The 16209-nt window shown below is 39.9% G+C and overlaps 1 protein-coding gene across 1 annotated transcript in view; it reads right to left on the bottom strand.

Moving 5' to 3' along the window:
- pax5 (paired box 5) overlaps window positions 1–16209 on the bottom strand; it is a gene marked incomplete in the record, with an annotated part of 43898 nt that overhangs the window by 22447 nt on the left and 5242 nt on the right. Inside the window, 4 exon segments of the mRNA XM_014013266.1 lie at window positions 4014–4139; window positions 6466–6530; window positions 7147–7344; window positions 10434–10599. Of these exon segments, the coding sequence (XP_013868720.1) occupies window positions 4014–4139; window positions 6466–6530; window positions 7147–7344; window positions 10434–10599 (555 nt within the window).

The following is a 16209-nucleotide window of genomic DNA, read 5'->3' as shown; positions in this document are numbered from 1 at the left end:
GTGGTGGGTGGGGGGGGAGTCCACGGATCAAAGTTTTTGGAGGTGCTGAGCGGAGATGTGGCGGCAGGGCCTGGATCCACCCACCCCACTCCTTCCTTTCCTCCGTCCTCCACCTCTTGCTCACTCCCAGCTTCTTTTATTTGATGCATGTCACAATGGATGCACATGGGGGTGAGAGGTCAGCTTGGCATTCTGGGTAAAATGCCCCTGAATTTGTTTCTTTTCTTTTCTTTTTTTTTTTTTTTTTTTGCACTGAACCGTGTCTGGATTGATCGCAAATTATAACAGGAGTTGCCTTTGCAGGTATTGAAAGTAGTACCAGAAAAAGGGGTAAAAAGAAAAACATTGCATTTAGTGATTGACCCACCTGTCCAGGAGTCCATGTTGGATGTGCACACACACACACACACACACACATACACACGTGCACTCACACAAGCAGCTTTAGTGTGAAATTGAAAAGGTTTAAGGTACAATGGTCCCCTTTTGGCCCCACAAGTCAAGTTCTTCCATTCAAGCTCATTCATCTCCATTCTGCCCCCAGTCACCCCCTACTTCCCCTCGCTTTGGCTGGGGGGCACAGGTCAACACAGGGTTTTGCCCCCACACGCTCCTCCCACCAGCACACCAACACACACCACACACAGACACGCACATGCTGCTGGGCCTGCCCTCCAGTGTTCCCACCACTGGCACAGCTGCTGTTTGCGTGCTTACACACATCTGATGAGTGCATACAGCCAACAACACATCGTACCAAATCTTATCATACATTATGATTTATGGTGCAATAGGATGTGACCAACATGACAGAAATAAGAAAGTTGTGAGCTGCACTGGTTTTTAAGTTTGCAAAATTAAACAAGCACTCAAATTCATAGTAGTCATCAGCAGATTATATTTTCTTCTTACAGGCGCCTGTTTATAGTTTCTGCAACTACTAGAGGCCATGTTTATTAGTCTGCAGTAAAGGCATTTTTAGTTTATGGAACTGCTTTTGCAGGGTCTTTTAGCTCATTTTTCAGAATAGAAGTTTTCTAGTGTGAGACTAGCTATTAATTATGCCCACCTCCTTAGTATATAACCTTCCTTGGAACAGTTTTCAGCCAAAAACAGCATTTAAACCTTTGCATTTTAAGTTCAACCAACTGACTCATTGCTATGTGCTACAACTGTATGTATCTCAAGCCTTTAATGTTAACAATAATCTTTAAAAACAGACTCTTTTTCTCCAGCTCTTCACTCTCAGACTATAGGTTGACTTGTGGATCCTAGAGTTTATAGAACAGGAGGCAGAGTTTTATGCTATCAGTCTTTTCTTTTTTGGAACAAACTTCCTGTTTTTGATCGAAAGGCTGAGATCTGTCTACATTTAGGCTTATGGCTTTCCTTTTTGATAAGTCTTACAAACTCCATGTTGTGTTTGCAGTTATTTCTGACATTAATCCTGTCTTTTTTTGCTTTCCTTACCATATAAATTACACCTGACAAAACATCTGTTTTTGTTTCTGTTGTAGATGTATATCCAATTATTACTTTCTGAAATTTTCATTAAAATCCATCCAGTAGTTCATGAGATCCTAACAGACAGACATTACATGGTCAGTGTCATGGCAGCAGGTGAATTCAGCTGAAATGTCTCCTCGGTTTATTAAATGATCATCATAACAGTGTCTCACTTCTGTATGTGGAAAATGTTGACCTTTTCAGTCATAATACCAAAGTTACCAGAGGAACAAAGTGGTTTTTGGCCTCCTGTGTGACGGTAACGCGTGTAAGAATGTCAGCACCGATAAACATATGGGCGAGCTCGTATGTGAGAAGCTTGCTTCATTGTTTGTCTGTCCATGTTGGCGCATGCTGTTCCTGCTGTCGCCCCTCGCTGTGTGTGTGTGTCATTATCCAGCGGGGGCTGCTCTAATGGAAGCTGTGATTAGCAATGCTGTTAATTAGACCACAGAGCCAACCGCGCAGACCTCCGCCACAGAAACAACTGCAGATAAAAACACACGGGCAGAATGTGACACCGAGCAACGTGATGCCTGAACGACGCTTCAAACGTCAGGTGATACGATGTGTTCTGGTGTGAATTATGAAACAGTCACTGATCTATGGTCTGACTACATGTGAAACACATAGAACTGTCTTTGATTAGTTCTGAAGATGTTGTGGTCCGGCAAATTCAAGAGCTGCTATTTCCAAACGTAGTAATAAATAAACTCAAACTTTTAGAAATTTGCTAAATAAGTCACACCTCACATATGCACAAAAATTAGCATCAAACCCTGCCTTAATTGGAGTTTTTTTTTAAATTAAAGACCTAGCATTCCTTAAGTAAATGCAAGTTAACTGTTGCCTTTCATGCCACGGTTTTAAACTAAGATCATCTTTAGACGAGAGGGGCAGAGTCATTATCTGTAAAAGCTTACTGACTGGTGAAAACCAATTGGTCTTTTCTGTGTTGGCTAAAGTTCATAAGCTGTGGTCTAACCATGAGAAACCCAAGAAACACTGAAACTGTCTTTTATGCATATTCTCTTTTCTTTTTTTGTAAGAGCCAAGTGTAGCTACACACCACATTCTGTTCTTTCCTGAAGTGTGGAGGGCAAACAATTTAGCATGACAGGTGCTGAATAACCCTGACCGTGACCTTTCATTTGCGGTTTTGCTAAATGTTGGGGGGGGGGGGGGGTGTTGAAGTTAAAATAAGTCTGTCCCCTTTGACCTCAGGTGTTATGGTGTCATGAGATGTAATTCAGCCAATGAAATTTGACATGTGGAAGCTGACATGACACAAAATAGTCCTAAAGATAAAGCTAGTTATTAAAAAAGAAGCAGAAAATATACGCTATTTACTTTGGTTTGTATATGCAAATTGTTTAATGAAAGTCATCTTCTGAGCCACTAGAAATACTGCATGTGTGGTGCATTTGTATTTAGATTCACTGCTCTTAAACAGGTTTTTATTTATCCTTTAATGTATTCTTGGATTCACCAATTTGTTTTGAAATCATTTATTTTATTATTGTATCATCAGCACGATGGCATTTCCAGCCAACGCAGCAGTACGCTCAAGGAAACAAGACATTTTAAGGGCAAATAGTTTGATCTGCTTATTTGTACAAGTCACAATCAATTGGACATAAGTCAATTTTTTAATGGTATAATTTGCTAAAATGTAGTTTTACCAAAACCATTTTTTATTTTAAATATTTGAGATTTTAAAACTGGAAACATGAAATAAAAAGTGCGGATATGCCTCATAATTGTTGGGAAAAGAGCTGATTATTTAGTTTGATTTTTCTTTTTGAGTTAAAAGCTCAGTTATTGCTGGGAGTGTGTGTTATGTGTGTGTTTTAAATCTTTGTGTTTCTTTGATGGATAAAAGGGTGATCTTAAGCTTTTTTTACGGTTCATCTGGGATTCACCTGCAACCTGCTAATAACATGATTTGAAAATTCATCAGCAGTGGGTGAAAAGAAGCATCAATGTGTGTGTTTGCGTGTGTGTACGTGTTAGTGTGTGTGTGAAAGGAGAAAGTGAAGACCAAATGAGTGTGAGCGAGTGAAATAGCCCCTAGTGGCATTCTGTCACCCTGCTTCGCTCCAACATCTGGTCCTGTCTCATTTACCGCAGGAGACCGTCTGCGTGATGGCTTTTTAATGCCACTGACGCTGACACATACACACACATAATCCTGCACACACACACACAAAAGTCCACAACATGCAGCGTTGATTCAGCGTGGCAACACTTATAATCAAAAGTGGACGAACCGCTTCCTCATGTTGTAAGTTTCTGAACTGTTAGTAAACAAACATGGATTTCTCAATGAAGATGTTCACTTTAAAGTGCACACACATGCACACGCACATGCACACACACACAAACACACACATCAACACATCTGTCAGTGCGTTTTCTCCAAACTGGTTTGAGAAGAAGATCTTATGGTCTTAAAAAAAATACCCCTTTCACCAGAGCGTTTAAAAACGGACAGAATAATTGCTCACCTTCGTCCCTCTTCCTCTTGCCCACGTCAGCAGCTGAGCTGATTCCCAGGATGCCACTGATGGAGTACGAGGAGCCAGCCGAGTCGCTCGTCACAACTGAAACCTGTGTGGCGGCCACGGATGTCGCTGCAGAAACACAGCGAAGAATGTGTGAAAAAAAAACAACCATGCCAAAGTTTAACAAAATTCTGTACAATCAGTGGGATCACTCAGCACCACACCCACTTTTAGCACAATATCAATGAAAATGACTGCTTTAGAGCCATTTTTGTATCCTAATGTTAGCTGTGGTGGCCATCTTGATTCAGGTTGGCTTCAAAAGTTGATGAGTTGTAGATGTACAGTACATCCAGTCGCACATTTCCGAAAGATTTGGTAAAATCTGTCCTGCAGTTCATGAGATATTTTCATAACATACAAAAAGAAACCAATGTTGTGAAAAAAGTAAGCACTTAAAGTGTAAATTAAAAGAAAATAAAGCAAATCTGGAAGACTCAACTTGTATTTTTTTTCACAAAAAAAAGAAAAAAACTGAGCAAGTATTCTGGGCATTTGCTCCATCGCTTGGCTTTCATGGTGATATAAATAAACTTGTGGTTTTCTAAAGCTGGACTCCAAATCAATGACCCTGATAGTGTTTCACTGTTGCCTTGATCTAGCCCCTGGAGGAGACAAGTTCTTCACTAGGTGACATGAGGCCATGCTTGTCCCTGTTGCAGGCCCCCCCCCCCCCCCACACACACACACACTGTAACTCCCAGACACATGTGCACGTTGAAACATACAGTCACTTCTGGTCTCTTATCTGTAAGCGGACGTCAGTCTGAGTGACAGTATAGTATCCCAGGAGGGACAGAAAGGTGTGGCAACAGACATCCTAATCCTTTCTCCCAGAAGACCCCCATCCACACCCCACCCCCTGAACATGGGAAGGCAAGACCTAACAGGGAATAAGAAAAGAACAACACAAACCCAGGGATCAAAGTCCTTTCGAGCTGTTACTCTTTAGCTAACGACAGAGAGAGTATAATGAATGCATATCCTCTCTTTTCCCATCACTTGATTTAGCACTTCAATTATCTGATTTTCGCTTTCTTTTCACTCTTTATTTTATCACAACGCAACGCTCTTATTCTGCAAATCCAAATGTTCAATTTTCCGCCCGGGAGTGGGAGCCATTTATCTGTGTAATCTGTGAGAGAATGTGTGTGTATGAGAGAGAGAGAGAGAGAGAGAGAGAGTGCATTGCATCTTGGTGTATAAGTATAGGTGTTTCTGCATGATGTATGTAAAAGGAAGCAGTCAGGGAGCTGTGTGTAAAATTAATTGAGACTAAAAGACAATGTGAGATTATGAAGATATAAGAGACACCGTGGTACAATCCACTGTGGAGAAAAGTAAGAAACTGAGAAAAAGGTTTATCATTTTTATTCCTTGTCTCTGATACTCATAGAGTAAAAGAAAATAACGATTCCATCATGCTTGTAATAAAGCGCTTTTGCCTGCAAAGAACACATTTTTGACTAGAAGCTGAATAGAAGATGTAACTGTTTGTATCTTAGGAATTGTTTGTGTCACTTCACATGATGCACTCTTATGGTACATCTGGTCTGATTTTTTTAACTCAATGATGACATTTCATCGAATATCAGCTATCAAAATATGCAATTGCACAGTAAACATTTCTGATAAAATTACTATTAAATCTGCATCAGTCACAACCTAAAGTCTACAGCACCGTTTGTAATAAATTGGTGAAATTAGCAGAATCTTTTCTTGCCAACAAGTTTTAGGTGTTTGTTTTCATTGATGAGTACACTTTGGACAGGTTCTGGACTTGACCAGTACTAACAGTAAAAGAATCCCCAGATGCAAACAGAGTCAGAGGGAAAACGATGAAATCAAATAAAAAAGTGAAGTTCTCTCTTAAAAAAATGACAACTTAATGCTGCGAGGAGGTGAGTACACAGAAATGGAGGAATTTTAGGTGAGGAAATCAAGAAGCAGTGGGCTTGAAAGCAAAAGTGTCAAGAAATATTTAATCCGTAATTAAAGTTGAGGAATATTTGCTGTTTTCTAATGTAATTTTTACAAAAACCCTGATGAGTTCGAGATACATTAACCCACAAACAAATCAGATAATGGTTTTCATTATCTGTTGGGTGTTTGGTGCTAGCTTTTGAATGGGAGTGTTGGCACAATACTGACCGTGTGGTACTGTTGTGTACTTGGTGAATGTTACTGATCCAGCTGAGGATGAAGAAGTGTAAGTAGATTGGTCTGTTTGCTCATTTATGTTGGATATAAATTTAAATCTGTTGTTTTTCTAATGTTCATCTCTTAGAAAACTTAGTACTATTAAAAAGGTTTTAGAACAACATTTTAAATTAAATTTTAAAAATCCAGGTAGAAATTATAAGCTGCAGCAGCAGCAGATGTACAAGTAACTTACCTAAGTTATGAGTCGGTACTGAGCCCGTTTGACCAGGCTGCTGCTGAACCTTGGTCCGAATGATCCTGTAAGAGGGGAGAGGAGACATTAGAGTGTGTGAAGAGGCTTGTGCAATTCTGAGTGACAGAGAGAACATGACCACCGTGGGAGCAACACTGTCTGTGTGTGTGTTGTGTGTGTGTTGTGTGTGTGTGTGTTGTGTGAAGTGGCTTAGGCAGGCTGACATGGCAGAGGGGCCTCACACTTCCTGCTTGGCTGATCATGCAAGCCTTTTCTTCCTCTTTCCTTTTTCATCTTTTCCCCCTCTTTTCCTCTCCTCCCGTTTCCTTTCCTTTTCTTTCCCTTCTTTTGTGTCTGTTTCTTCCCTTTCTCGTGCACACCTTCCCTCCCCCTTTGTCCACCTCTTTGGCTCTCTCTTTCTCTCTCTCATTTCGCCATCCCTCGCTCTTTCACTGCCTCTGTGCTCAGGGGGGAAAGGCTTGTCATTGTAGCATCGTGTAGAACCACTGAGCTGCAGCCACTTCATACATATGGAGACCGGGGCCCTCTTTGCAGTCCTCCTGCCCCCTCCCACCCTGACAAACACACACATTTATATTGTTCCCTGCTCAGTCCACGCTTGGTACCTGTTGCCACAGTTTGAAACTCAAACAAACACCCAGTTTACACAGATTGCTGTACCTGTTGATGGAGCTGACGCTGGGGACGCTGTCGTTGTCACAAACTCTCTCGGCCAAGAGCCTGTCCCGGATCTCCCAGGCAAACATGGTTGGGTTTTGGCGTTTGTAATCGGCGATCTTGTCGACCACTTTGGGTGTAGCAACCTTTGGTTTGGAGCCCCCGATTACCCCGGGGCGGATACTGCCCGTTTCATAGTACCTGCCGTGTTAAACACAAAAAAAGATGCTTGCGTCATGGCTGAGAGGGAAACACGAGAAGCTGGTTGTAAAACAAGATGAAAAATCAGTTTTCAGTTTTAATTTAGGCTACTTTCTATTCTGTTATGTGTTGCTACTGCAGAACCAACTTATCCAGAGCTGAGCATTGTGTCGCTCTCTCTGAATGCAGTCTTGGTGGCAGCATATTCAGACTGTGATGTAGATCTGTGCTTCAGTGTGGCTTGGTTGTTGAGAATTTGGACAAGGACAAGCCACACTGGCTTCACACCTGGGCTATAACCCTATTAGGTAGTAGCATCAAGCTAACATGGCGTGATCTTCTAGCTGCATACCGATGCAGTGCAAGAGGGTCAGGCTACGACAGGCCTTGTGTGGTGCAAACATTGATTTACAGTTGATTTTAAGGGTACAGTAGAGCTTTTCAGGACTGTAGAAATTAGCAGCATCCTTCTAAGGTTTTCCCAATTTGTAAATGATATTTTTCTTCATATTTAAGCTTGAAAACTCAGAAATAAGCATGAGAGAAATAAAAAGTGACATTCTTTACATATTGTATTTCTGTTTATTTGGGATATTACGGGGGTTACTGCAAACTAAAGGTCATTAGCTCCATGGAAAAAATCTGCAAAAGACTGAGTCTGCAAACTGTGAAATTCAACTTTGTAAAATTGTCAACGCAGATGACGTAAATCCTTCTCTGATATAGTTATGTAACTTCTTGTTGTCTGGAGATTTCCATGTCAGCCAAATTGCTTAATGTGACCGTGTCACCTGTGACCCGATAGTTTTAATGCCTGAGTTGATCAGTGAACTGCTGCTGTTTCCTCTTGCAGCGTCACACAGCAGTGACACAGAGGTAAGATGATTTTGAGCGTTTCATGTCCACCGTGGCTATTCCATGAATGTATTTGCATGCAGAAGGGGGCATAAGGGCAGGGGGTGGGAGCAAAGCAAGCGCTCTGCACAGCTTGCAGGGGGAAAAAAGGCGGGGTGGGGGGGGATGCTGTGTGTGGATGCAGGCTGTCAGTCAGTCTTAAACCTGCTGCTCTCTCTCCACTGTACGGTAGAGTAATCCTTTCCGTGAAGATGTGAGTTCCTGTGCTTCCTTGTCTTTCTTTCTTCCTGTGTGTGTGTGTGGGTATGTGTTTCATGTGTTGCACTTTCTGACTCTTCACAGCTTGAGCATAAACACAGCTAAAGGAAAAACAATCTATTTTCAAATGGAAAACGGTTTGAATTATTCACAGCTGAATCATCGGTGAATAAACGAGCATGGTTATTGATATCCTGTTTAACGATGAGCCAACGCACGCACACACGCACGCGCACACACACACACACACACACACACACACACACACACACACACACATGGTGGTAGAGAGTTGGTGTTTTTGTTCTGCTGGCACTGAAGAGACTGAGAGGAGAGGATAAAACAACCCTCCCTCCTTCCACCCCTCGATCCCCCCCCCTACCCCCCACAGTAACGCTTCAGTGAGTTGAACGGCCAGGAAGAGAGAGAGAGAGAAAGAGATAGAGAGAGAAAGACAGGAGAAAAAGGAAGGAGAGGTATGGGAGAACAATGAGCAACACAGTTTTTGATATAGCTGAGGGTCGCTGTTGCTAATCCTTCCTCTCCGTCCCCACAAATGGTCTCTCTGTCTCTCATTCATTTCTCTTTTCTCCACACTCTTCTCCCTTAACACACTTTTTTTCCTTTTGATTGTGCTCCTTGTTCTTGTCTTTTTTCCACATTCTTCACCTTCTCTCTCTCTCTTTTTTTTATAGTGTAGGGAGGGGGTGCAGAAATGTAGTACCACTTTCATTTTGATGCTAATTCCAAAAAGTGATGAATCTTTTATCCCTTTTGTCAACCTTTCTGCTCCGAGGAACGGAACGAGCGTGGATTTGTTCTTGAATTTAGCTTTGAAAAAGCCAGACAGAGAAAAGGTTTGTGAGCAGAATTGCAGAAATATTGAAAGGGGTAAGGCTGAAAATATAGCATAGGGAGGGAAAGGGAAGGTCAAAGGGCAACAGCAAAGTATGATTTAATGTGAGAGGAAGAAGTGAGGAAAGATAAGACAAAGAGGCAGGTTTCTGAAACTCACATCAGAACAGACTGTTTCATCTTGCCTTGTCTTAATCAGCACTGATCCAAATTGAATACATTTCTGTGTAGGACTGCCAGTGGTCATTGGGTGAAAGGCTGGGTACACCCTGGACACCAGTCCATCAGGGAGCCACACACAGATACAAATAAAACCTTTTACACTCTCACCTATAGAGACAACTTTTAGGGTCACCAGTTAACCAGACATGTTTGTTTTTGGCCTGTGGGAGGAAACCAAAGGATGCAGAAAAAAGAACAGGGAAAAAATTCAAGCTCTACTCAGAAAAACACCAGCCAGGAGTTGAACTGGATCTTACTGGATGAAAGAAGAGAGCTAACCAACCACTCCTTTATCGCAACTAAACAGCATCAGACCAAGAATTTAACTTTTATTTTTCTAGACTTATAAAAATGTGTGCCTTTTTTTTTTGTTCTGGTTTGATTTCAGATTTTGTGTTTGAATTGTGTTTTTTTCAATAGTTGACAAAAACATAAATATCTGAGGATCATTTATTGTAAGTTGGAGGGGTGGCAGTGGAAGACATCATCAGGACTTTACAGTTTTCCACAGCAGGAGTGGAAAACAGTCAAGGCTATAAAACAACTAAACTTAACTGGGATTAGGAAAAAATATATATTTCAGAATAAAAGTTTTGCCTTTTAAAACCCTGCAGTAAGAAAAGGTGAGGTTGGCACCGAGATTCAAAATATTTGTAATAAAGAATAACTAGTTTTTAAAAACCTGAAGAAAAAAATCAGCTTTAGTGATTAGGCTGCAATAGTCTATACACCACTTTAAAACTCCACACAGATTAACACCAAAAAACACCACTGCTGAAATATTTTTAATCAAGGAACCAACTAAACTCTTTGTTGTCTGTAGCACACTTTCTCAAAGTTTGCAGCCAAAAGAGTGTTTTCTGGGCTGTCTGTGCACAGATGTTGGTGTTTGTTTTCACCTGCCCAGTATCTTGCTGACACATCCATGGCTGACCCGTAGCTGCCGTGAGATGTCGCAGGGACGGACGCCCTGATGGGCGAGCTCTACTATTCGCTGTCGGACCACATCTGGGAGGGGCCTGCCGTTTACAAACACACCTCCGAGTTGGTTCACTCCACCATGTCCTGAAAAGATGGAGATAAATAAAATCAGAGGCAGAAAATAGTATTTTAATAGTTGTACTTTAGACTAGTTTACAGGGACTAAAACTTCACAGAAATGCTGCCAAAAACATTTACTTAACCTTGCTATTACTTAACCGTGTACCTGAGTGGGCTGCAGCAGCAAATTACAATCTGCACTAAAAGGGAGTTTGTTTAAAATGTCTTCTTGAGTTCCCAATTTTCTCTCATGAGTCACAAGGATTTATTCTTGTTTTACTGGAATTTTGAACGTTTAAAAAAAGGTAAAACTTTTATTTTCTTAAATTAGTCATCGGCATCTAATTCTTGTCAATGTAGCTTCTGAGTCAGATAGTGTGAGCACTGTGATAATTTGAGTGGGACTGGCAACCTTTGACACTAAACTGACTGGTTTGTAGCAAAATTTAATAAAACATGATCAAAGGGAAATATGTTGGACGCTTTGTGACTACATTGTGACAAAATGCAAGTCGTTTGCAGGAATGTCACAATCTATTTGCAACTTTAATGTCATTAGTACCAATTCAGTGTGAATCCAAATTAAACGCATATTTTCCTGCAATTTTGTGTCTCCAACAACAGTCACAGCCCAGCAACATACCAGCTTTAATGTTATGTAGCCAAACTAAAGCATTCATTCATTTTCTTTTCTCATTTTCAGGTCACAGGGAGCAGGTCTGGACCGGTCACTGTGCAGGAGGCGGGGACACCCTGGACAGGTTGCAAACAATTCACAGAGACAAACAACAGCTCACACTCTCACCCACGCAGGTGGAAAACATGCAAACTCCACACAGAAAAGCCAGGCATCCTTTTTACTGTGAGACGACAACTCTAACCACTGTACCACCGTGCTGCACTGTGCCGTTGGTTTGCTGCTGGTCTGTAATCTGATCAGCTGCCTTGATTCACAAAACATCACTGAACACAAGAAGTTAATCTGAAAGAAGTTTGAAAACTTCAGGCAGATATTCTGTGAATCAATCATCTGCTCTACTTTTTATTTATCTAATGCCTGCCCTGTTTCCTATTTCTTCTGCTCAGCATTTATTAACAGTTGGAGCACTCCTCCAAAGAGCAACTTTGCCCCAATTCACCAAGGACAAACTAAGCATGAAAAGAAAAAAAAAGTCGAGCAAATGAAGGGATTTCAATTAATTATTGACCAAGGCCTCAGCCTGGCCCCGTTTGTAAGAAATATCACTAATATTCCCCCTGAGGGATGTAGGGATGAAAGAGTAGCAGGAAAATAAATAAATGACTAAATAAACAACAAGACACAGGCGTAGAACAAAGGGCAAACTGGAGCTTAACATAATTGAAAAACCTTCAGGAAGCAAAATTTTTCTAGACTGTTTTTTAAAATTTTTTGTGCCATTGCCATGAGCAGAGAAAGGCACACGTCAGGGAAAAATTTCCATTTTTGACCAACAGATTTGAAACAAACAGGGACAAGAAAAAAATCTCTTGTCTGGACAAAAGAGTTTATTTGCAAGTTGATCAATCTGACGCTCTTAAGAATCCACAGGAAGGAACCGCTTTCTACACAGGTCAAAATACTGAGATTTTATATCAGCAAACTAAAACTCTGACTCATCAAAAAAAATTAAAAGAACTTCCTATATGTTCTCCCACTGTTTATATATATATATATATATATATATATACATGAAGCCACCAAAGGCAAATTGTAAATCAACTCAAATTTCTCCATCATTTAATCCACTGGCTTTTGTATTACCATAGTGATTACGTCTTTAGGGGAAACACACACGCTCTCGCACACACACACACACTAATCCTAGCTGTGAGGGTAATAGATTTTAAACACATGACCCCAGCAGGGATACCGCCTAAAACCGCAGGCTGTCCCATGAACCGCTCCCCATGTTCTTCGCCTCCTCTTCATCAGCAGACGTTAGAGAAAATTACACACGAGCTCAGACAGAAACCGGTCAATACACAGTGGATAAATGAAGAAATGTGAAATCTAGAAAGTGAAATTCGAAAGAATTGTTTCCAAATGTTGCTCCCTTTGCACCTTACTGCCTCATATTTTATATATATATATATATATATATATATATATATATATATATATATATAAGAACCTCATTATGCAGACGTGAGTAGCAGACAGAACTGTTTGAAAAGCAATCACTCTGTACAAAAGGCAGCAATATGAAAAGAAGTAATACCTGTTTATGCAATGCTCCCGTGAGCCGGACTTAACCAAGGCTCAGGGATTAAATGGTGTCATTTACAACCAATATGAGCTTTAAAGAGCGTATGGACCCATGAGCTGTGCCAAAAGGTTTCTAAGATTAAACCAAGCAATTCAACTAAATAAAACTTTACTTTATCGTAAAAATAGTGAAAAATCATATAGATGAACTAAAATATAAAAACATCTCATTTATCACTGGAAGTCATGTTTTCTGCAGTCTGAGAAAATAACTGGGACGATGTCGTTTTTGTTGCAACAGATTTCCAAACCGGAGCCTTGGAGTTTGAGAGGCATGGATCGAAAACAAGTTTAGAGACAAAATGCTGCAGATTCACAGAGTCACAGTGAATAAAAACAACAAGAAGATTCAGCATTTAAAAAATGTTACATGTACCCAACCTCTTGTGATAACCTGCACTGCAAAAACCGTCCATCTAATCAAATTTTGCAATCTTATGTCAGTCAAGTTAATGTGTTAACTTAGTAATCATATTAGCCTGGACATTTTTCTCATTTCAGGGCGTTTTACCAAGTGCTTCAGTTTTACTGAACTGGCAGATTTGAGAAGATTAAACTGTAAACTAGTATTTTTAAAATTTATTTTAGATGGCTAATTTTTGAATTGTGTGCCTCTAAACTTCACAAAGAGTAAAAAGCAAATGAAAAAAATGTTTTAAACAATTTGTTTCTAGAAGTTGAATTTATTGTGTTTTCAAATGCTGAGTTTAAATCTATGTGGAATTAAGTTGACTGAGCACACATTAAAAGTAAAATAATTAAAACAAAACATTTCTTTAGTGGATTGGTTCCTTTAAAATCTCATAATACTTTAATACAGCAAAATGTGCTTACTTTGACTGTAAAAAATCAATTCAGCAACAAGAACCAGTTACGTAAATCACATCTGTCGTTATTGAAGTGAGACTAAAAATGTGCTCATTCAATTGTGTTCTCCAATATTAAAGTGTAAAAAGTCACTTTTGTTTTATTTTGTGAATAGAAAAAGCTCACTGTTTTAATCTGAGCAACGTGTTCCTGTGGGTCTGAGGGTGTTCAGAGTCTGTGGACTCCAGTTTTTAATCCAGAGATCTGGACTTGGACCAAAAGTATAATCTGTAAGGTCACTTCCAACCTGCATAAATTTTGCAAACTTTTTATCAGTTATTTTCACAGTATATTGCATCTTCTTCATGGTGTTTTATAAAAAATTAGGAGTTTATCAAACTTTGTGTCCTCTAAATGGACAACTTACTGACCTTCAACTCTCTATATAAAAACTGATGGAATAATGCAAACTCTTTGCTTCTGATGTTTACAAACAGTGGTCCAAAATAGAGTTGGAAAAGGGTTAAAATCAGGACATTTCACATTTTTAGAGGACGGTTATAATGATGGAGCAGAAATAAATGCAACAAAGCTCCATGGCTTCCTGCAGTCTGATGATCTGAAGGAGTCTGATTTGTCTTCCCTCTAAAGGAGCAATACGTTTATTTACTCTGGCTGATTCCATCCATTCAGTTTCTGCAGAGAGACCACAGAAAGAGCCCGCTGACCTACATGAACGAATTTGAATCTTTTTACACTCTCGCCCTCTTTGTGCAAATGTTTTATATAGTTGTGTAAAGGAGCATTATTCCGTCCACCTCCTGTCATTATTATTATTTCTTACAAAAACCCTTCAAACGCATAAAAGCTGCATTTCTGTGAAGCCTGCATGCGTCCTCCTCACCACAGGTATATCTGCAGAGAGAGACTCTCACCCCCCCCCCCCCCCCCCCCCCAATCGACTTTCTCAGATAAGAGTAAATGAAATGGTTCCTTTCACCCCCTCCTATCTGGGCTGGGGCATGAAATACGCCTTGCTTTGTAAAGAGATGGAGAGGAATGACTTGTGACCTACAAAAAATGAAGAAGAAAAAAACTCCAGATAACTATTTATTCACTTATCTGTGTATTTTACTGTTAGGCGTTCAGACTCTCATATTTTTTGGGGGTCGGGTGTGGGGATTATGTGTTTGAAATTTATTTTCCAAGTCTTTAAATACTGATAGGGGTAAATGCAGAGAAAGAAAAAAAAACATATATTCCATAAAGGCATTTGTTTATCAGCAGCTGGAGCACGATTCTGTGAAAAAAGTTTGCATCCTATAGGTCGAAATGCTCTGATTTTGCTGGAAAATGGTTTTATTTTATTAACATAATTTCTTTCCTTGTGTGCAGAAAGCTAAAAATAGTCCTCTGAATTGGTGGGACACTAAAGGAGAGTTGTAGGATTTTATTTTATTTTATTTTATTTTTTTGTCTCTGAACAAATGAAATGTCAGCTCACAGGATTTCAATCAACACTGGCCAGCTCTGGAGGTGTCTTTGCAAATTAGACACCAAGATTTTTGCCAAATTAGTGATTTTGGCTTCTAAGAGTCTTTCTCCAGAGCTGCAGCCGCCAGTCTCTGGAGAGAGTGAAGTGCTGGCAGAGAGCAGCTTCATTTTCATCCTGCTGAATCAGAGGGAGGGGGACAGAGACAGGGGACCAGCGGTCATTATGCATCCCTGTTGGGTTTTATTTATTTACTCTTTACGGGAGCTGACTTAAGAGAGCCAGAAACCTCTGTAAATGTTTGATTGATTCACTGTTTCCAGGGGAAAAAATAGAGATAAAGCAGAATATATTGGAGCTTCCCCATCCAGAAAATAAGCTCCATTAGGTTCTCTGTGTCTCTTCTCTTCCACCTCAGTGTTCCTTTCTCCCTCTTCATCCTCTGTCCTCTTTTTTTATTATCAATATTATTTCTTTTCTTTTTTTAACCTCTCCTTTCTCATCTGCCTCGTCACGGCCTGACGACTCAAAAATACAGCAACAGGAATAAAAAGAATCACCAGCTCTCGTTTTTCTCTATATTTCTATTCCTTGAAAAAAAAATAATAAAATAAAAAAGAAGTGCGGGCTCCTATAAATGACTTTTGACTGAAAGTTGCCTTCAAGAATACAGATGAAGCACATTTCCCTGAACAAACATAGGGGTGATGGACAGATGTGCCGTGGCTTTTTCTACAATTTTTTTTTCCTATTCCTTTCTTATAAAATGACTCAGGTTTTGAGAAGAAAGCTTGGTTTAAAAAAACACACAAGAAAGATTTGTGAAAGAAACTCGCATCAAGTAACTTTTAAAAATAAAGTCCTCATTTTTCTACACGAATTATTTTGACAGTCTAAAAACATATAATTTTATGTCATTTTACAGATCAATATTACTTTTTTGAGCCAGTTTTTCACATTTTTGTTTCCTCATGGCCACACACTTAATATTCAGCATTCCTCTATTACCATCACAATATGTGATTATGAAATTCAGCTCATTATCATC

Source organism: Austrofundulus limnaeus, unplaced genomic scaffold, assembly GCF_001266775.1.
Source record: "Austrofundulus limnaeus strain Quisiro unplaced genomic scaffold, Austrofundulus_limnaeus-1.0 Scaffold99, whole genome shotgun sequence".
Classification (NCBI taxonomy): Eukaryota; Metazoa; Chordata; class Actinopteri; order Cyprinodontiformes; family Rivulidae; genus Austrofundulus; species Austrofundulus limnaeus.
The sequence above is the reverse complement of the archived record's forward strand: the minus strand, read 5'-3'. Positions and strand labels throughout refer to the sequence as shown.